The following is a 23470-nucleotide window of genomic DNA, read 5'->3' as shown; positions in this document are numbered from 1 at the left end:
TTTGATATTTTGTTACCGTTGGTTATGTTATTAAAACATTCAATTTAAACTTTATTTTACAGAAAATAGCATTTACTACAGTTATAATTTTTTTTTTTGTATGAATATAACACTAAATTACATGAATGAGTTTATTTTTTAATCATAATAGTAAAAGGCGTTTTGAAAGTTTTGTCTCTTTACATTTTCATGAGTGGATTGCTTACAACAAAACGCATTAAATTTTTGCAGAAAACGTTGAAATAGATTAACATTTTGGTACATTGTATGGTTTCATTCTAACATAATATATACTCATTGAATGGCTATTTCCACGAGGTCCTAGGGCTAATAGATTTGACTTGTACGTCATTCAATACGCGTTTTATTTACATTAAAATAAGTTTCAAAGTTATATCTCGTTTTTCAACTTAGCCCCGCAACTATAGACCAGACAATAGCACAAAATAATATATAAATGTAAATTTACAGCCCTTGTTTTTTTTTTTTTTTTTTTTTTTTTTTTTTTTTTTTTTTTGGAGGGGGGGAGGTGCGGGATTTTATGACAACATAATCCTGCTTTTCTAAGTGTATTCTTTATTGAAAGACGCTTTAACTGGCTGTACTGGAAAACATGTTTTCATATTTAATCTAATATCAAGCTAGAACACGTATCAAAGTACCAGATTGAGATAACGTTATAACTTTAGTTGTGCCGAGACTATGAAATTAATTTTATGAAGTATCTGGTTACTACCTTCTTTTTGGATGGACAAGATGTGACTGCGAATGGTTCTAGCTGGACCAAGTTTTATTATGGCTTCTATTTCTTGCAAGGTTAACGCAAATCTGATATTCAAATAAAAATGTAAACAAAATTAACACGTCATTTTTAATGATAATTAAACAATGAAGATGTATGTAAAGTTATTGATATTATTAACAAAAGATACATGTAAATGTATTGATAATTAATTACTGAAGATATAAAAGGTAATGATAATAATATACTAAAAGTTACATTAACTTTAAGATGACATTCAAATCTATTTTAAAAGTATTGACATTTTTATTATGAAAGCAATATTTTTTGTAAGTTTATGAGTAATAAAAACAACTAAACCTTTTAACTAATCACCTATCTGATTACACGGCTGTATGAGTATCAAAAGATGTCAGACTGTATTTTGAATCAACATACATTAAAACATATTTGCTCCATTGCGCGAATCATTTTATCTGATTGTAAGTGGTGGTGTTGTTAACTTTTATTTTCTATGTATTTTCTTTCATTATTTTGTATTTCATAAAATATTGACATTCAATTCACTCTAGTTTATTTTCAAGTTCAACAAACGAGTTATTGTCGAATCCGAACCAGCACGTCCTAATGAATAAGAAAACGAATTGAAACGTTCGTCGCTAGGGACAACGACTAATTACGCTTACAGAAACAACTTTCATTTAGAAAGAGTCTCTTAGGCTTCATACGAGGGATGTTCGAAATGAATTGCTTATTTCTATCTGGAGACTTCAAATTTCAAGTTAGCCCAAAAGGGCTCATTTCATGCCCTCGAAAAACTCCCTGTGGCTAGAAATGCAAAGTTTCAGCCGATGTATCCACTTCTTGAAGGCGTCACGGTACGCTGATTTGGGCACAGTAATAAGGTACTGATGAATGGCAGATCCAAGTGCCTGTCGGGACTGGTATTTCCGCCCAGCAAGGAATGATTTCAATTTCGGAAACAAAAAGAAATCACATGGGGCAAGGTCTGGGGAATACGGGGGGTGAGGCAAAACAGTTACTTTTTCTTTCTTCAAAAACGCCGTAACTATTGCGGAGGTATGAGCGGGGGCATTGTCATAGAAGACGGACATGTTTAAAACCAGTGGCAGGGCGTCGTTTCTGATAATACTTTTCAGTTTCTTCAGTACTACGTCTGTGTAGTACTTTCCGGTGATGCTTTTGCCCTTTTTCACCGGCACTTTTATTGCGACTCCTTCACCAGAGAAGAAGTTTGCATACAAAACCTTCTTTGCACTCAAAGAGCGTTTGGCAATTATTGGGCGTTTGCTGTGTTTAGTGGCCCAGATCTTATTGCTTACCTTTCTGACGGGCTCAAAATAATGGACCCAGGTTTCATCACCTGTGACGACATTGGCAAACTGCTTTTTGTCATATTTTGAAACATTTGAAGCAGCTTTTTGGCCACTTTAACCCGTTGCCTCTTTTGCTCATCAGTCAACAGATGTGGCACCCATCTAGCAGAAATCTTTCTGACTTTCAAATGCTTCTTCAAAATAAGGTGAACCGCTGATAGTGATATACCTACCTTTCGTGCAATATCACGAACTATAAATCTGGCATCTCCTTCAATGATTTCCTTTATTTTGGAAACGATTTCTTTACGAGATGCAGATTATTGCCTACCTGATTTCGGTGCATTTTTGATGGACTCTACACCAGACTCAGATTTCTTTTTCCACCGCCGAACTGTGTCATAAGACACACAAGAAATCCATAAGCAGTAGAAAGTTCAGTCATCAGCTGCTTCAAAGAACAACCAAGTTTTGAGCGAGCTTTGATGTAAGCCCGTATTTCATCTTTCTTGTCGGCGCTTCTACCAACCATTTTTACTACAGTGGTCAATGATTGCGTGTATTCAAATGGCAAATTTTATGTCTTACACTTAGTCTAACATGTACATTTATACACCGTTGTGTAGGTATTGAATAACCCTATACATGTAGGTATTGGTTTTGATCGTGCCCAACGTGGATATCGAGCTAGAGGACAATAAGCAATTCATATCGAACACTCCTCGTATATTGCAAGAGCTTGTTCTCAGCTTGCCAAAAGCGAGGTAATAAACGCCGCCATAGGCTTCGAAATATTTTGTCTTTTTCTATGTTTATCAAGAAAAGTCATATCGTAATACCGGGCCGGAATAGCAAGTGAGCTGAGGACTGTGTAAATGTTTTCATTACAACCAAACGTTTTTGGGGTCTTTTCTTCTAAGCTCATACTGTCACATTAGCTTTAGTTTCCAGCGTTGATAATCAACAGCTGAGAAACATTTTTTCACGTACTACTTATAGTGACTTTAACTAAATAATTGTAAACAGTGTTTAATATGTCTCGTACTTACTGCTATTATAGGCGTTTAAACATTGTCATGTGCGATCAAGTAGGCTGTCCTTGTCTCGGCCTGTTTGTGCAAGGTTTACACGTGAACAATTACAGCAATTTCTTCGATTTACAACAAGGAACCATTTCTTCGATTTGATTTTAGACTGTATGCTAGAAAAGTGATACATAAATAGCATACATTTTACGCCATAAATATGACCGAAATAGACACCAAGGAGATAAATTCATATAAAATGTTAATACATGAATATAAATTTATAATTAAATGTGACAGTAGCTTATTTGTGTATCAGATAATGTTTAAACCAAATATTGACGGAAATCAGTCATTGTGTATATTACCTTTAGCACTATCTGATCAAGAACCATCATGTTCCACTACAGTACTCATAATGTCAGGTGAGGCATATGCCTCATAGTACAACAGTTTCGAATTATTTTAGTTAGTTTAGTGGCATGTAACTTAAGTGAAGCGGATATATTATGTCTGCTTTGAGTTGATCACAAACCTGATAACATTGATTTTTACTTTCAAATGACGACATAGATTAGTTATTAGTTATATTTGGAAAGAGAAAGTGCAGACAGAATTATACATAATTTGTAAAAGGAGAAAATTTTGAAATTTAGGCTCTTTTTGTTAAGTCACTGTAAATGTCTGTAAATGTCCCATACATGTAATATGATAATTGCTGTGAAAGCATATAATAATCTAGCTCCGAAGTAAGGAAAATATATAATTACCAGAAAATAGACGAAATCTATCTAAAGTTCTGAACAGTTGTCTTGGTGTTCGTCTTCTGACTTAAATGCTGCTTTTCTTGGAAACATTGGTTGTTTCCCGCTTTCTGTTATTTGTAAAGTACTGATAGGGACAACGACTAATTACGCTAATAGGTGGGGGTGGGGGCAATAGGGTCTACCATGCACCCCCAGACTTTTTTTCATAGGTACCAAATTGTTCGGCAGGGCCAACCCTTTCGAAATAAAAAAATGTTCCCATGAAAAACCTCTTTTGAACTATATAAGATTTTAGTGTTTCCATGGCAACCTTTCATATTTGGAAAATACGACCATATAGAGGATAATCAGTCATATCTTGGTCAGTTTTGGTGATATAACAATAAAAATGGTGTCAAAATGGAGCTAAGTCATTGGCCTTTAAAAACAGCATTTGTATGTCAAGTAACTTGTTTGCGTATTCATGAATATTAATGAGATTGTTACAAAATGACAAAATTTTATTAGAAAATAATATTTTTTAAGTTTTAAATCAATTTAAATGTACCAAACAGTTTTGATCTGTTCTGAAAGTCTCTCAGTGTTTTCTTAAATAGTACTTTGTAACACTGATGTTAACTTTTTTTACTCCAAAGTAGGTATGTTTAGCTAATTTGCATATTAACCATAACCGCAACCTACATCTCAGGAAACAAGATACCACTAAAATTTAATAAAATGATATGATTAAATTTTATCAGTGAAATAACAATTACGTGAGCTCTGTTGTTTGGAAATGAAGTTTGAACACCTTTTTGAAGACGGAATCAGTATGTAACATACTTTACACATGCTACGTTACCATTTCAATAACCTTGTTTTGTTACATCAATTATTTAGAAAGTATAGATCAGACAGCTTTGATCTGGTCTTAATGTCTCTCATTAACCAGGTTTTCGTTGAAAACCTGAGTAATTAGATTGGGGTAGATGTCGGGCGGGCGGCGGCGGCGGCGGCGTCAAACTGGTGTTTCCGGTCAATAACTTTTGTTTCGGTAAAGATATTTGAATAAAACTTGGTATGTATGTAGCTTATATCAAGACAAAGGCTGGGATTGATTTTGGGGTTTCTGGGGTCAAGGTCAAGGTCACTGTTACTTGAAATAGAAAAAGGGTTTCCGGTCAATAACTTTTGTTTCGGTAAAGATATTTGAATAAAACTTGGTATGTATGTAGCTTATATCAAGACAAAGGCTGGGATTGATTTTGGGGTTTCTGAGGTCAAGGTCAAGGTCACTGTTACTTAAAATAGAAAAAAGGTTTCCGGTCAATAACTTAACTTAGGAATGAGCTATCATGATGAAACTTGGTGTATAGAAAACTTATATAAAGTTGTAGCTTGGGATTGATTTTGGGGTTTCTGGGATTAAGGTCAAGGTCATTGTTACTAAAAATAGGGTTAGGTTAGGGTTAGGGTTAGCATATCTTCTACATGCATGGAGGGATTTTGATGAAAGTTGGCACAATTGTTCACCATCATGAGACGGAGTGTCATGCGCAAGAACCAGGTTCCTAGGTCTAAGGTCAAGGTCACACTTAGAGGTCAAAGGATACAAGAATGAAAACTTTGTCCGGAGCATATCTTCTTCATGCATAGAGGGATTTTGATGTAACTTGGCACAATTATACACCATCATGAGACGAAGTGTCTTGCGCAGTTCCCTTCTTTAGAATTACTTCCCTTTGTTGTTACTATAAATAGCTTATATTGTAACTTTTTCATTACTAGACGTAGGGAAAAATCGAGACCACTTTTCTGTAGTACAACATGCATGTTACATCCAATTTTGAGGTGTATTTTGACCAATCTCTACCTAGTAAGGATTCCTTTGTGGACTTACAATTTTTTTTTTTGTATTTTTTTTTTTAAGATTAACTTCCCTTAGTTGTTACTATAAATAACTTATATTGTAACTTTTTTATAATTGACCGTAGGGAAAAACCAAGACCACTTTTCCGTGGTACAACATAGTTGTTACTTTCTAATTTTAGGTGTATTTTAAGGTATCTCTACCTGGTAAGGAGTTTTTTTGTGGACTTAGAAAAACAAAAGAATTACAATGATTACTAAACAGTCACAAAATCAAAATTACATCTGCAAATACAGGTGCTAGAGTAAAGAAATTTGCTGTGACGGGAGTATATTGTGACATTCTGGCACTCTTGTTTATTCTTATGAAAAGTGTTGAAAACCTGGTTTCGTGGCATTGCCGCGTTTTTTGTTGTTTTCTAGAATAGTATTTTATTACTTTGAAGGTAAATAATTTTTCTACATTAGATATTTCAGCAAATTTGCTGAAATTAATCTATGCTGAAACAGACATCTCTGAAAACAAAATAACATTAAAACTGAACAACATGATGAACTAAACTGTGATCAATGAACTTGTGTTATTTCAGTTGAAGCACATGACAATATAATGTAAATACTTATTTGAAGGAGGAATCTGTTTGTAACATACTTTACACATGTTACGTTACCATTCCAGTAATCTTGTTTTATTGTATCCTTATTTTCTCAGAAAATGGTAGAGGAATATTTAGTCATCAAGTTGTTAAATACTTCTACAAAATAGTACAGCTCCATACTTTCCAAGCAATGAGATTTTTTCCATAACGGCGCTTTAAAGTACGTTACCACTGTACTTTGCTGTATTTAGAAATATATATGAAGAAATCTGAACCATTAATTTCAATATAATTATATCATGGATTTGGAAAAAGCAGTAAAGAATGTGAATGATATTAAGTCTGTGAAAACCAAATTGTTAGGAAAACAATCACATAATGCTATTCAAAACTGATAGAAAGATACTGAGTGCTGTATGAACGTGTCCTGAGTTGCTGAAAACATTTTGCAATAGACTTTAAGATCCTTTTGTAGCAAAGATTGCAACCAAGCAAATAAATAGCAAACTCAGTTGGATCATGGCTGTTTATGAGAGGTAATGAAGTGTGAAAAGCACCTTACGTCCCCTAGCACTGGCTTAAGAGGAATTCTATTTAAGTACAAAACCAAAGAACACTTAAAGTGAGTACGAGGAGACTATTTAAAACCATCATATGGCACTTAAAGAGTATTTAAGGGGTAGCGAATTGTTTTTAAGCTCATCCTTTTGAAGAATAACAACACAATTGAGCAAAATAATAGCTGAGTTGATTTGATTATGTCTGTTCGTTAGATGTAGTGAAATGTGAAACTGCCCTCATACCCCTAGCACTAGCTTAAACTGTGTTCCATTATAGTGAAATAATTTTATGGATTTTTTAAAATTTGAACTTAAAATTAGATGAAATGTCTGAAAAATATGGAATGTACACAATATGAGGCAGTAGTATTACTAGAATCAAATTCTGCACGTCTTGGTTAAGATGTTTCTTACGATGTTTTCGCTTTAATGTTACCTAATATAGCATATTTGCTCTCTTGTTGGTTATCTGTTATGAATAATATGTTGCTTTATAGCATATCATTCATAAATTAGAAAGCAAATGACAAAAGAAGACCATAGGCTATAAAAATCACTTTATTTTTATGAATGAAATTTGATTACACTTTGATTCTGAAGCAATTTTTATTATACTCTTGAGTTTCTTGCTACAGTTTGAACTTTTGTCATAACCTTTGGTATGTAACTTAATTGATAATCAAACTTTTTTGTTATGATTGATGCATAGTTACTCTTAGAAGTGTTTCTTTTAATGTTACGGTATATCAAGGAATATTTCAACACATTTAGTCCTTGTTTGTACAATTTAGAATACCAAAAAAAATATTTTGTACATTCTGTCATTCTTGTAAATGATTCAAAATGACTACAATAATCTTCTTTATTTCATATGTATAAAGTTTTATATATTTCTTATATCTTGATTTGGTATCACTAAAACAGTTTTGTCCAGCTGGTTTTAGTTTTAAATCTAAAGTTTTCACTTTAAATACCAGCATATTTTCTTTTGTTTATTAGTTTTGGTTTAGCATTACTTTGCAAAAGAAATTCAGTCATGTAATGTTGAGCAGTTAACCTAACAAGTGTCCATGGATTCTGTTCAGTTCTCTGCAGGCAAGTGCTAAGTTCTCCGTATTGTACAGGTGGGTGTAAGTCTACTTCTACTAAGCTGACTTTAGACACGATGTCTTTATTTAATCTTCACGGAGAGCAAAGGCCTCATCCAGATATCTCACTCAGGACCCTATGATTCATCCTATAAAGCTAGGGTTGGTTTTGTATATGTTCTTTTAATGCTACTTTTTCTAAAATTCAAAAAAGTACTTTTTATTAAGCTTGACTTTCATTAACAGGAAGACTGAAAATATCAGCTGTATGATCATAATATTATGGATGCACAGATGGATATTATTGCGTGTTTTATTGAAATTCCAATTAAAATTAGAGTTACATGGATGGTGCAATATGTAGTTTAGGCTATTTCTGAAATAACAGAAGAAAACCTTCTTAAAACTAAAAGCTAACAGTTTAAAGAAATCAGTATGCGACAATTTCAACTTCTTTTTAAATATCTTTTTAAATAGCAATGGTAGTGGTAACGTATTTTAAAGTGTGTTACGGAAAACATAGGACACTCTCTGACAAGTAAAGAAGTATATTGTATTATTAAAGTACAAAATAAGTAATATTAATCATGTTTATGGAATATTTTCTGAATAATTGATGCAATACAACAAGGTTGTTGAAATGGTAACGTAACATGTGTATTGTATGTTACATTTTTATTTTTCCTTTAATAAAGTGTTAATTCTATGTCTACAAACATTATAGACCACAAAAAAATGGTTTTTCATCGATAACAATTAATTATATCATTTTATTCAGTTTAAGGGGTTTCAGAATTTTATTCGTTGTTTGTGACACTGGTTCATTTTATGCAAATTAGCTGAGCACATCCAGTTTTGAGTAAACAAATTTGCCATAAAAGTAACAAAATTATGATTAAAACACTGAGAGACTTTAAGACCAGAACAAAGCTGATTAGTACATTTCAGTTGATTTGAAACTTAGGAAATGTTATTTTTTAACATTCTTATTAATATTCATGAATATGCAAATTAGTTTATTAATATAAAAATGCTGCTCTTTTAAGGGCAAATATCTTAGCTCAATTTTGACTTCATTTTTATTGTTCTATCACTAAAACTAGCCAATATATGACTGATTACGATCTATATGGTCGTCCTTTTCAAAAATGAAAGGTTGCCATTGAAACAGTGAAATCATATATAGTTCAAAAGAGTTTTTTCATAGGAACATTTTTGATTCTGAAAGAGTTGGTCCTGCTGAACAATTTGGTACCTATGAAAAAAAGTCTAGGGGTGGGGTGCATGGTAGACCTCATTGGCCCCCGTACTATAACAGAAACAACTTTCATTTAGAAAGAGTCTCTTAGGCTTCATATATTGCAAGAGCTTGTTCTCAGCTTGCCAGAAAGCGAGGTAATAAACGCCACCATAGGTTTCAAAATCTTTAGTCTTTCTCGATGTTTATCAAGAAAAGTCATATCGTAATACCGGGCCGGAATAGCAAGCAAACGTTTTTCGGGGTATTTTCTTCTAAGCTCATACTGTCACATTAGCTTTAAATTCCAGCGTCGATGATCAACAGCTGAGAAACATTTTTTTCATATACTGCTTACAGTGACTTTAACTAAATAATTGTAAACAGTGTTTAATATGTCTCATACGTATTGCTATTATAGGAGTTTAAACATTGTCATGTGCGATCAAGTGGGCTGTCCTTGTCTCGGCCTGTTTGTGCAAGGTTTATACGTGAACAATTACAGCAATTTCTTCGATTTACAACAAGGAACCATTTCTTTATATTTGGTTTTAGACTGTAGGCTAGAAAAGTGATGTATAATATAGGATATATTTTACGCCATATACATATATATGACCGAAATAGACACCAAGGAGATAAATCGATGTAAAATGTTAATACATGAATACAAATTTATAATTAAATGTGACAGTTGTATATTTGTTTATCAAATACTGTTTAAACCAAATATTGACGGAAATCAATCATTGTTTATATTACCGTTAGCAGCATCTGATCAAGTACCATCATGTTCCACTATAGTACTCAAAATGTCAGGTGAGGCATATGCCTCATAGTACAACATATTTCGAATTATTTTAGTCAGTTGAGTGGTACGTAACTTTAGTGAAGCGAATATATTACGTCTGCTTTGCGTTGATCACAAACCTAATAACATTGACTTATGGATTTTTGAAAATGTAAATTTGTATTTTCATCGCAGGCATGATTTTATTCAAATGAAATAAAACCTGTCTTGTTAGTTTTTATTTACCTAGTACTTCTTATTTTTACAATTATATTCTGTAGTATATATGTTTGGTTTCCATGGCTTGCGATTCCAAGTTGTTGAAAACTATTGTGCTGTAATTAGACTTTTGATAGCCGAATACGTTTAATGTCCAAAGTGCTATTAAAAAGCAAGGGGAGCCACTCTCCTGTTTGTTTGTTTTTTTTTTGTTTTTTTGTTTTTTTTTTTTTTTTTTTGTTTTTTGTTTTGTTGTTTTTTGTTTTGTTTTTTCATTTTATATTTCATTTTTGATTATATTTGGAAATATAAAGTGCAGAAAGAATTATACATAATTTGTAAAAGGAGAAAATTTTGAAATTTAGGCTCTTTTTGTTAAGTCACGGTAAATGTCTGTAAATTCCTCATACTAGTAATACGATAACTGCTGTGAAAGCATATAATAATCTAGCTCAGAAGACAAGCAAAATACATAATTACAAGAGAATAGACGAAATCCATCTAAAGTTCTGAATAATTGTCTAGGTGTTCATCTTCTGACTTAAATGCTGCTTTTCTTGGAAAGATTGGTTGTAGTTTCCCGCTTTCTGTTATTTGTAAAGTAGTGGTTAATCATAACGAAAACGTAAAGAGTCCCAAGTACATAAAATGATTATAGAAAACTGACGGGAATACATTTACTTGAGCATCAGGCTGTTAATATTCAAATAAATAGTTATCCATGGAATTCATCTTATTAATTTAGACCCAATGCCAATCTGAACAAAAAGGTTACATGATCAGTATGTAGAAATCAGTCAATGTTTTATAACTATAGAAAGTTTAAAACTCTGGAGAGTATTTAGATTGGGCAGGCATTGAATGGACTGAAATGTCTTGCCTTAGACGTGGTTGACATCATCTAGAAACTAAAAGTGGAAATTTGCTGGTTTGAAAATAAATTTGCCAGTTGAAACGTTTGTTCACAAAATGTAGAAGACCATTTCCTTTTATGCTGTTCATTTTGTAGAATCCTTCGTGATATATATCATATTAACATTTATCGATGTGGGTTGGAGCCTCACTCGGGGCGTTGAATTCTTCATGTGAGGAAGTCATCCAGCTGGCTTACGGAAGGTCGGTGGTTCTACCCAGGTGCCCGCTCGTGATGAAATAATGCACGGAGGGTCACCTGGGGTCTTCCTCCACCATTAAAGCTGGAAAGTCGCCATATGACCTATCATGTGTCGGTCCGACGTTAAATCCCAAAAACAAAAAAAAATAACATTTAGTTTAAATGTATGAATACATGCGCTAGAATATTCTCATTGAGCAAAGCAATTTATTAGAAATACAGCGTACAATCAATTGTGTAACGAAAACGAAAAACTGGCAGATGTTGCGCGTCAAAAACGCAATCATGTTTGTTAAAAACGTGATTTTGTTATTGTTGTATAACGTTAGAAAATATGTCCATGCAATATCTGGGCTATCCTTTTGGCTCACCTGAGCACGAACTGACTGCCCAAGGTGAGCTTAAAGCACCATTTGCCTTCCGTCATCAACAAACATTTCCTCTCAACCACCAAATCATTCTCAACCAACTACAAGAATTTTTCCTGTGTGGTTTCCATTCATATTCTTTAACATCAAGGTAATCCATGTAGATTTCTTATTGTCATGGCAACAAAAAGAAACAAATCTAACGTTTTAAATTTGTTCATTTGTGTCAGACAACTTTTGTAGTATATTTTCTCGAAATCAACGTTACCACCTTTTACCAAATTTCTCACTAACACATGCATATACGAATATGTGCTAAATTAATAGTTATGGCAAGGGTAGGGTGACTGTCACTTTCTTAAGATATTTCTGTTTTCCGCACATAATAACAGTAAAACTCATTGTTTTGACATCTTAATTATTTATTTTAATATATAAAACCTTATTATACTGGCCACATGTTATGATAAACAAAATTTGTGAATGTGTTAGTTCTTTATAACTTCTTAGAAGAATTCATATTAGAACTCAGATGTCATCAGTCAATTCAGTCTTGAGCTTTGAAAAGGTTCATTCCTTCCGTCTAGTTTAAAATCAACCGGCAGATATTTTATCATTGCAGTCACCGGCGGTTTAAAATGCTACAAGTGTTCGTCAGATTGCAACAAAGATTTAGAGCACCAGGAAATAGTGAAGTGTGACGGTGTGTGCACAAAGACAACATATACTAACACAGGCAAGTTTGTTTTGTTTTTGTCCTTGCAAATTTATGTCCGTCTTGAAGAACCTTCATCAAATTTACATTCATTTTGCGTTTTGAGGTTCCATGCAACATTTTTCTCACTATTGCTGAATGATGCAGGTAAATGTAATCCAACTGCAGAGAAGCTTTTTTTTTCATTTGCGACAAGGTTCATGTTTACACAATTTTGACACCTTAAAAGGCAAAGACCTTCCTAGACATACCGATCATTTCATATTATTCTCCGATTTTGTTTGCTGAAAAATATCGTTCGTCGCATTTACTTTAATCTACGATGGTCTAGTGACTGATTTAACATCATACCGCTGCGTTTTTAACATGAAATAATTTTGTCTCCATTTCGAATCAAAGGTCATATTTCCGCAGAAAGGATTTTTTGATTCTTGAAATAACAGAATTGTGTCTCCTATTAATTTGCATGTTACGTTCTGTTATTCAGAGGAACTACTTATGAATGTCATTGAATATAAAATTTACGAACGTCTTTAAAAATATTGTTTGTTGTGTTGTTTAAGTGTTTTTGTTGGGATGGGGGCAGTAGCGGGGCGGGGGCGGTAAAGGTATGGATATTCAAACGCCAACGGTAAACATAATACTGGTAAATTAAAGATGGTCAGAATTCGTGTCCTGGTGGGAGCTCTGTTTGTTTTAAACTTAAACAAACTTTTCAAAACTGATTTTGGCTAGCATTTCCTTAGATGAATAATTCCACATTATATTGTAGTTGTAGCAGCACGAAGTTGTTCACGTAACAAAAAAACAACAGGATGCAGCACTACCAACATGACCAAGATCTGTGTATGCAACAACGAAGACCTATGCAATGGGAGTCCTGTAAAATCAGTGCCACATTTTATCTGTTTATTCATGTTTCTGCCAATATTAGTTTTCATTTTAAAAGCAATGTAACACTGACTTAAAATAACGAAGATAAATATTCTACCTAGGAGTGGAAAACTTATATGAATTTTTTTACTTTTTTCCGATTTCCTATCCTGGAAAGATTTTTCTTATGGAAATGTGTAGATACAAGTGTTTTTATATAAAAGTAGGATATGCTTAAGTATATGTAAAAGACAGATCAAAAGGTGAGCTTTTGTGACCACTTGATGTCAGTCGTCCGTCTGTCAGCAATTTCTTGTCTGCACGATAGTGGTTTCATTTATAAATTTATTTTAACCAAACTTGCACACAACTTGTATCACCCTAAGATCTGGGTTCTCTTCTTGAACCAGCCATATCCCCCATTGGTTCTAGAGTTACAGCCCCTGAAATGGCAACAATTGACTGTTTTGGTCTTGTCTGCACGTTAGTGGTTTCATCTATGATTTGATTTTAACCAAACTTACACATAACTTGTACCACTACAGGATCTCAGCTCCTTTATTGAACCAGTCATATCCTACTATGGGTCCAGAGTTACGGCCCCTGAAAGGGCAAATATTGAATATTCAAGTTTTTTGTCTTTTCAGCACGATAGTGGTTTCATTTGTGATTTGATTTTAACCAAACTTGCATACAACTTGTATCACTATAAGATCTTGGCGCCTTTCTTGAACCAGCCATATTCCACAAGTTCCAGAGTTAAGACCCCTTAAAGGGAAAAAACTTGGCTAATTTTGGTTTGGTCTTGTCTGCTCAAAAGTGGGTTCATTTATGATTGGATTTGAACCAAATTTGCACATAACTTATATCACGATAAGGTACTGGTTCCTTTATTAAATCAGCCATACTCCGCCGTAGGTTCCACAGTTAATGACCCTTAAAAAGGTAAAACATTGGCATTTTTGGTGATATTCATATTCAAAGATAACATTGCTTTCTATAGAATGGAAATACAAAATGCATGTATCTACTTTCTTGTTAATGATGACATGTAGGCTGTATTACTCGGGTGAGCGATCCAGGGTCATCATGACCCTCTTGTTACAATGTGCAATTTCAGCAGGCCTCTCTTAAAGATATATTTTTATAAAAATTACAAACTTTTATCGAATGTTTATCAAAATCTAAAGAAGTCGTTTTATCCATATTTTTTGTAAGCTCGTAGACATGTATTCAATATTTCTTACCACGTTAGATCTGGATTATACTTGACGCAATTAAAGTCATTTCTAGCGCATTCTCTGAGACAGATATCTATGTACTGTATGAAATGTATCTAATCTTGAGCACTTTGTGTATATGTGACGTAAATAAAGGTCATTATCAACCTTTAAGTCAATTGTAAGAAATGTCTAGTGTGAGTTGAGTTGGCAATCATATTATCCAGTAGCTTGTGAGAACCTGTGCTGAGAAACCTACTTTACAGTCATGTAAATATTGTTCATTCAAACAAGATAGCTTTAGAAGTTATAAAGTAAAGGTTTTTGACAATGACGGTTTAACTGAATAAATATTAGCAAACTCTTGAGAGTGCAGTATACTGGTAAATAGACAGAGAATTAAAATAATTCTACTGTCCTTGAATATGTTGAAAAAGAAAATGCATATCATCAGACCCATGATGCCCGCCCGCTTAGCTCAATACGGAGAGCGCGCGCAGATCTACGGATCGCTAGGTCGTAAGTTTGATCCTCAAGTGAGGTGAATGTTCTCCTTGACGATCTGATAAAAGACATTGTGCCTGAAATCATTCGTCCTCCAGCTCTGATGCATGTGGAGAAGTTGGTAGTTACTTGCGGAGAACAGGTGTGTACAGGACACCGGTTAGATTAACTGATTGAAATACTGTTAAAAACGGCGTTAAACCCAAAACAAACAAACAGACCAGGTCATTATTCAACGGGACATCTACACTTAAAACACGCACCTTTAAGTCATAATTCGTTTGTGAGGCGCATATTTTATTCACAGAAGCCGCAATCTTATCGCTTCATTGCTAACTACAATAATGCATTTACCTATTTTGTTTGTTTGCTCAATCTGTTTTATATATAGGGAAATTCATATTAGGTATAATAATGATATTAGTCTCACATGTTATGTAAACTTAATGAAGTATACTTTTACTTAAAAATTCGTTAGTTTTTGATTGCACGTTTTGTATATGTTTGATTTTCACAATTAATATCATAATAAATATCGATATACGAATGTTTTTGTTTTATTTTACTCCTACAAACGAAGTTTTTTTTGTTTTTTTTGTGCGTGTGTGTGGGGTGGAGGAGGGTATATAGGAGTGAGCTGGTCGGTCCGTTGGTTTTCATAGTTTCCGGACAATACTCATGAAAGCCTTGACAGATTTAAATAATTTTTTGTATACAGATGTAACATCATACAATACAGATGTAGATGGACTTTGCCTTCTAACAACCATTTTTTCGGCGAACGCCGTCTAAATTCGTTTTCGTTACCTATGCCACGTGACTTCAGTTTGCAAATCAAACTACTTGATAAAGCATTATAGATAATTTATCAAAATGGAAGATTTATGCAACACTCTGCCTGATTGGACGAGAGTGTCAATTTCTTTCACTCTGTTGATTGTGCTACGCTGAGTGAAATGTAGACAAAGCGTTTATCCTAAACGACGCTGTTCACAGTTTTAAAGCTAACTTTGGCTCAGTATATTTAGCAAGAATATTGATATATCTCAAAATGATAAGTAAGTTTAATAAATATGATAAAAAAACCTGTTCAAATACGAACATATATCAAATTAAAGAAAGAGCTGAATACGGTATGCGTATCACATGAAGAAGGGTGTGATAAGAGTCTTTTATGTAGAGAAGTGCTTTTTAAAAGATTTTCCTTGTTACAATTGTCGTCTGTATATGAAAAGGTTTCTTGCTTTTGTGACTTATTCAGATTGCATATTAAAATGAGTACTTGTTTGCTTTGATATATTTGTTATAAATTATTTAACTGATTTATTATATATGAATATTTTTCTTTAGTATGGTATGCAAATATTGAACTCAGTTGAAATCTGTTTTATTATATATATGCTATATAATGACTGAATCTCATTACCCTGAGATGAAGGTACGCTGCATACAGTTTATCTATGTGATATGACTACGGTCAAACTTTGCTTATGAAACAGAAATATTGAAATAATTACAATTGTATGTTTTGCTTGACCTTCACTTTTTTATAGGTGTGACGTCATTGTCCAAAGATTCATGAATAGCGAATATGCATTTGTTAAAGCAGGATCAGTTGGCATATTTTAGAAATAAATAAAAATAATAAATAAAAAAATCCTTTGATTTTTTCTCATGTATTCTAATCAAACTTGATTTGTAGCATCTTTATTAGGCCCGCAGCCAACTTTGTTCAGCTGGGACATTTGACCCCTTTTAGGGGCTGCTAGAGCTAAAACTAGAAAATATGCCTTTATACAGCGTCTCATGAACAGCTTGGTGGGCCTTTGTCATACTTGGTCTGGAGCATCATTATAAGGTCCTCTTCCAAATTTATTTATAGGAATTTGGACCCTATTAGGGACCACTATAGCTAAAGGTAGATATGCCTTTCTTCGCATTAACCACTAAAATGTAATGGATTTTTATCAAACTCGATGTGTAACAATATCGTAAGGTCTCCTGCTATTTTGTTACAAATGGGGATAGGGACCAATTTAGCTAAAAATATAAACACGTTTAATGACCTCTTCTCATGAACCGCTTCATGAATCTTCATCAAACTACTGCTGTAATTATTTGTCTAAGGATAAACGAAACAAAATTACAACCCTACGAAACCTTTGCGAAAAATTAAAAGAGAACCATTTAAATTGTTAAAGTGCGGTGTTTAGTTTTGCAATTTGAAAATGTTAGATAAAAGATGAATGTTAGATGAAAAATTCATAAACTTCTTTCCTTATTACAATTCGCCGACCATCTTTTTAAAGATATTTCTTGTTACATAGTTACATGGTCCCTTTTTCCAACTTAAAAGTTGCCAAACTCCTGGTTTCCGGACAATAACCCATGAAAGGCATGACAGATTTGAATAGGTTTTGGTGCACAGGACCTGTGTAACACCTGGTGTAACATCATAAAATACAGGTGAAGATGGACTTAGGCTACAAACCACCAATTTTATGACGTAGTCATGGCCCCTTTCTAACTTAAAATGTGCCGTACTTTTGTAACAAGGCCGTATTGTGCGGATATTATTCGTCACTCTGCGACAGTTCTCGTTTTATCAGTAATAAGCTCATTCAAAAACTGTTGCCATCATAATGTTCAAACAGAAATGCTGAGTAAAGCGTGCATTACTGACACAAGATAAACTCTAGTTTTCATAAAACTACCACCACGAAGCAAACACACAAAACATCGACTGAAATTACTTTTGCAAATGTTAATATGAATAATTCGCAAGCACGTTACATTTGAAATAAAATACAAAATTAAAGGCAGCATAAAAAGGAACAACAAACCGCACAGGTCACTTAAACTAAATGGTCTGTTATCATGACTGAATGGCAACGTATTTGTATTGAAAGACTGATCATACTCTCGAAGGTACTTTTGCAATCAAAATATTATAGAGGCAAAGAATGCAACCAAGTTAAATAAAAACAGATGTAATGATATCTGCAACATTTATCACTGAGGTCGCCTAGCATCGGTTTAAGCAGAACTCTTATATACATAAAGATTGAACTGAGATATGACACCGACCCATCAACAACACAGAGGTCAAGTATGGCGGAACTTTAAAAGACGCCACTTGTTACAGTGAAGCAAAATAATATTTTTCTATACGAATTTTATTTGAATTCTTAAAATAGTGAAGTTCTCCTTTAAGTGCATAGAATTCAAATACACTGCTATATTCAAGCAATAAAATAGGTCTATATGGCCAGCGTTTTTTAATTTTCTGGTTTACGGGAGCGCCGACCCTATTTTTTGACAAAACAAAATAAAAATAAAAGTCATTTTCAGTTCTTTTATTTTCATTTTACCCGCCGACCGTCCATAATTGCTGCTGCTAAAAATAACAGTTTAACTGTAAGGTAGAGGTTTTTGATTAAGATCAGTAGACGCATGAAAAATGGCGGCCTGCATGAATGTAAATTGTGTGAAATTAAATAAAAATACACAAGTTAACAGACAATAATCTTTGAAATAAGTTGGCAGATATAACAAGTATTGTAAACAAGCAGGATCTGAGTAGAAATTACAGCACCTAAAGCTCAACATTAGGAATAATCACATACGAAAAATGACCTTCACGCTGTTACCCCCCCCCCCCCCCCCCCCCCCCCCCCCCACACACACACACACGACCCAAATTATTTGAAAAATCTCCCGTAAACCAGAAAATTAAAAAAAATGCTGGCCTAGTGTACCAAATATTTTAATCCACATGTCTGATAACGCGTATTTTAAAACATTGTTATAAATGGAGATAACTATAGATTCAACCTGCCTTATAGGAGAATACAGCACGTTTTATATTTGTCAACAACGAATAAGTCCTATAAAGTTTCGACAAGCCGACTTTATTATCCACTCTTGAGACTACAGAGGTAATAATGTGAAAATAAAACTTACTTGACGGCACGATTTTAAAGTTTTATTGCGCCAGTGGGCACGCGCGAACTCATGAAATCATAAATGATAACTTTATGTCTCATTTTAAGAGCATTTATGTTGACTCAGTTAGCAGGAACTGTTTACGTAACACTAAAATAAATAAACGAACGGACACTTGGAACATAACGAATGCCACAAATGTGTAAGATAAATATAAACAAATGGAAATGTATATCGGTTAAGTGCTAATGAGAACAGTTTATTAGGTTATTTTGTTCAAGTGACCATTCTATCAGCAAGAAGAGATTTAAACGGCACAGATAAGAGTTGGAACTTACTAAAGTGGTATAATGGTATGAAAAATATATGGATGTTCGGAGTTTTTTTTTTTAAAGACGGACTGATTAAGAGCAATGGATGGAATTTATTTCAAATGAAAACAACAAAGTCAGTTTTCTTTGTAACCACTGCACTGTATTAACAATAAACAATATTCTACAGACAAACTGAGTACACTAATCCCTGAATATAAGCCATCGCATTGAAAATAACCAACGTATTTTGCGGTATGTTATCGCGCCGCATTAAAATGGAGTGGTTTACTATGCGAAGTAAGTGGACAGTTTATTATGACATTGAGTGGTGAATTTGATAGGTGTAGGTCCCTGAAAAATTACTGTTCGTTTTTAGCAATGTAGTATTAAAAGACAGTGTTAAATTGTTACTGATGTAATCATGAATAAATCTAAGACAGACCTGGAGGAGTTCGGACAGTACAATTTTGGAAATTACCTATGGATATATGGATCACCGATACTAATTGTCGTCGGAACTTTCGGAAATTTTATTTCTATTCTAGTACTTCTACGACCAAAGTTACGCTGTTCAACGACAATGTTTTATTTGACTTGCCTCAGTTTTGGTGATTTATTCACCTTGTACACCGGTTTACTACGATATTGGATAAGAAGGGCCTTCGATGTTGATGTTAGACACTTATCGGATGCTTCATGTAAAATACATACTTTCCTGGTGTATGTGTCCCTTGACTTTACAGTATGGGTACTTGTTTCAGTTACAGTAGACAGATGTTTGTCTGTGTCAATTCCTTTCAAGGCGAAACTATTATGCTCTTTGAAAAGGTCATTTTGTGTTATTGGTGCCATTTTTCTTTTTCTGGTTTTAAAGAATATGCACTTCTTCTGGAATCTAGGTCTGGTCAATACGTGGGAATTTCGATGTGACGGCAAAAGCGAAGCAGCGGAAAGTTTCCTCCGATATATTTGGCCATGGATTGACTTCTCAACATTCTGTTTAATTCCATTTGCCATCATGATTGCCTGCAATATCAAAATAATCTTTGAAATGATCAGCTCTCAAAGAAAATTGGATAAACACAACAATTTCTATCGTACTTCCAGAAAATCGGACAGTCCTTTAACAAATGAGGATCATTCAGATATGGCCATTCAGTCGATGACAATGCAAGATACAACTCCAACAAATGAAGTGACTCCACAAATCGCATCAACACAAACGTCGCACGTGACATCACGGCAAACGTCACGACAGACGTCACAATTAAAAAGACAGTCTCCGATTCGGAGAATTTCTTCTCTTACCGCTATGTTGTTGACAGTTAATTGTGTGTTTCTTATAACCACGTCACCAATTCAGGCATTTTTGATTGGTGAGGAATACTGGTTTCCGGACAAAACACAGGAACAAATAGCCTGGTACAATTTCTGGTGGGCTGTTGTAAATATGTTACAATATATTAACAATGCTATTCATTTCTTTTTGTACTGTTTAACTGGTCCAAGATTCAGAAACGAATTAAAAAGTATATTCCTGAGAAACCATAAAATTGCAGTCATTAAACAAAAATCAGGAGAAACGGAATTATGAAAGTGTAGAACTTAAGTGTTTTTTTTAATTTTACTGCTTGTTAAAATACAGGATATTGTGTAACTTCTAAATTTTATTTAAACTAGAGATGCTTTTGAGAAAAGCGCATATCTCCCACAACTGCCCCTAAGAAAAAATGTCAAGTTTCTCTAGATGGTTTAGACGAGTGGATCCAAATAAATGGTCTGGACAAGTGGATCCAAACCGTAATTCAAGGGCCATAATTCAAAAGTGCCTGGGCGGATTTGACTAGTTATCGAAATGTTCGACTTAGAGAGCGGACAAGAGTAAAAAGGCGGATTTTTCGGTAATTCAAAGGCTTGGACCTTCAAACTCCAAAATGCTTGGACCGATTTGGCTAGTTATCGAACTTGGCCGAGGTCTCATGGTCAAACACATTTTATTCAAGTTTGGTGAAGATCGAATTAGAAATGTTTGACTTAAGAGTGCGGACAAGAGTAAAAAGGCCGATTTTTGGTAATTCAAGGGCCATAACTCCAATACGCCTAGACCGATTTGGCTAGTTATCAAACTTGGCCGAGGTCTCATGGTCAAACACATTTTGTTCAAGTGTGGTGAAAATCGGATGAGAAATGTTTGACTAAGCTTTGTGACAGACACACACACAGACACACACACACACAGACTGGAGTAAATCAATATGTCTCCCACACCACTGTGTGGTGGGAGACATAATAATACTGAACAGTTTTTCTTTGTTTTCTTTCTTCATAAATATTTGCCACATCATAATTTAAAGTATTTATATACTTCTCACTATTGAATTAACAACAGCCACTTGAGAATTTTGTAAAGCTTGTTAACTAGAATATGATTGCTGTATAAAATTTATTTTAAATGAAAGCGGTATCAACAATAATATTTGAGCCGTGTCATGAGAAAACCAACATAGTGGGTGTGCGACCAGCATGGATCCAGACCAGCCTGCGCATCCGCGCAGTCTGGTCAGGCTCCATGCTGTTCGCTTTTAAAGCCTATTGGAATTGGAGAAACTGTTAGCGAACAGCATGGATCCTGACCAGACTGCGCGGATGCGCAGGCTGGTCTGGATCCATGCTGGTCGCACACCCACTATGTTGGTTTTCCCATGGCACGGCTCATTTTATTTATTTATCATCGTGCAATGTTTTATTGAAATTATACCAGTATTACCGAGCACCATATCTTAAAGATCTCGCTTATTATCCGTTACAGGGGACTATATTTAAATGTTGTCACAGCCTCAAACGATGAGATACCCATTTGTAGTCATTTCTTTATTAGATTGTCAAGTAATGACAATGCGCATGTATAACAGGAAATTTTAAATTAAACCCACTGAATACATGAAATAAAAGGGTTTTTATTCTTTGCCTTCTAATAGCTTTTATATGTGGTCTTATTTGCTCTGTCACAAATAGTTCGGCATTGCACTGAAACATGTACAAATATCTAATATGATAATTCACTTTAATAGTATCGAAATTGTTTCGTATTGACATGCTTTAAGTACAATCAGTCATAGTTTTATTGGTCATATTATTTACGTTCAGTTGATCAAGCGATACATATGGGATGCCGTTTTACTACTTGTTCAATATTGTTTGATATCTATAATTTATTGGTTTATAAAATTCTCTGCGCTTAAATTATTTAAAGAGATTAGAAGCAATTTTAAAATAGAAATTTGAAGGTAACAGCAAATAGCTTATGTATTAAACATGCACTTAACTAGTCCATTGTTTGAGAAATAGATTTTAGTATGATGTGAGCATCTGCACGCAGTTGCGGACAACCCTTAGGCACCCTGCACACATTGCTTGCATGCCCACGAGCTTTTGTGTGCAGTGAGCATATATATATATATACACCCTTGACTGGCCTCTGTAGAGGGACTTCTGCTTTGTTTTGGAACGAATTTAGCTGCATAATTTTAGCTCCTTAGATTTTTTTAAAAGGACCCAGTGAAGATATATAGTACGTCGCTGTTTTAGTAAATTTTAACAGCATTTTTCATCAGTTTTTCGCACTTAGAATTCTTTGGGATAAAATTTTTAACAGACTTTTGTAGTAATTTCTAAGTGTCTCTTTTAGCAATAAATTCGTACCTTTAGCAGAGGTATTTTGCTGTTTTCGTAATTGTTCCATTCACCAGAAAGCACATATTGAATTTTTCTAGTTTAATTTTCTGGTCGGTCACAGGTATCCCTGTTCGAGCGTTTTTGTTTTGGTTCATCACGGAACCTTCTGTTTTATTATTCTAGTATCGCATATTTCTTTGGATTGATTATTCTTTATTTCTTCGAATTTTCAAGTCATTCGTGTTAGGGCAATATTAAAATAAAAGCTGTCAATTTTTAGAGAATCTTATTTGTTTTCCCACTGGTTAGGTATTTTTAATTCCTTCAAGTCCAAAAACAATCCTGAGAATACTGTAGTCCGAGAAGGCATTTACAGTTGAGCACCGACCGATTAGCATACGCCTGTAAAGACCGTCTATTGTCGTATATTAATTTTCCAAGTAGCCTCCTCCTGGTCTTTCGTCAGTGATCACCGGTTGTCTGTACTCACCTGATATGTCGCTTGTGGACTCATTGGCTGCAACAGTATT

General features: G+C 34.1%; 1 protein-coding gene across 1 annotated transcript; it reads left to right on the top strand.

Annotated features, from left to right (window-relative positions):
• Window positions 1-18951: 18951 nt before the first annotated feature.
• Window positions 18952-21741, top strand: LOC123555373 (neurotensin receptor type 1-like). Its single transcript, XM_045346014.2, has one exon. The coding sequence runs from the start codon at window positions 19687-19689 to the stop codon at window positions 20857-20859; it is 1173 nt and encodes a 390-aa protein (XP_045201949.2). The 5' UTR covers window positions 18952-19686; the 3' UTR covers window positions 20860-21741.
• Window positions 21742-23470: the final 1729 nt, after the last annotated feature.

This window comes from Mercenaria mercenaria, chromosome 7 (assembly GCF_021730395.1).
Source record: "Mercenaria mercenaria strain notata chromosome 7, MADL_Memer_1, whole genome shotgun sequence".
NCBI lineage: Eukaryota > Metazoa > Mollusca > Bivalvia > Venerida > Veneridae > Mercenaria > Mercenaria mercenaria.
This window is presented reverse-complemented; position numbering and strand designations above follow the sequence as displayed.

Bases quoted from the DNA above. Each gene is read 5' to 3' on its own strand.
- LOC123555373 (XM_045346014.2), top strand. From the start codon at position 19,687: ATGAATAAATCTAAGACAGACCTGGAGGAGTTCGGACAGTACAATTTT.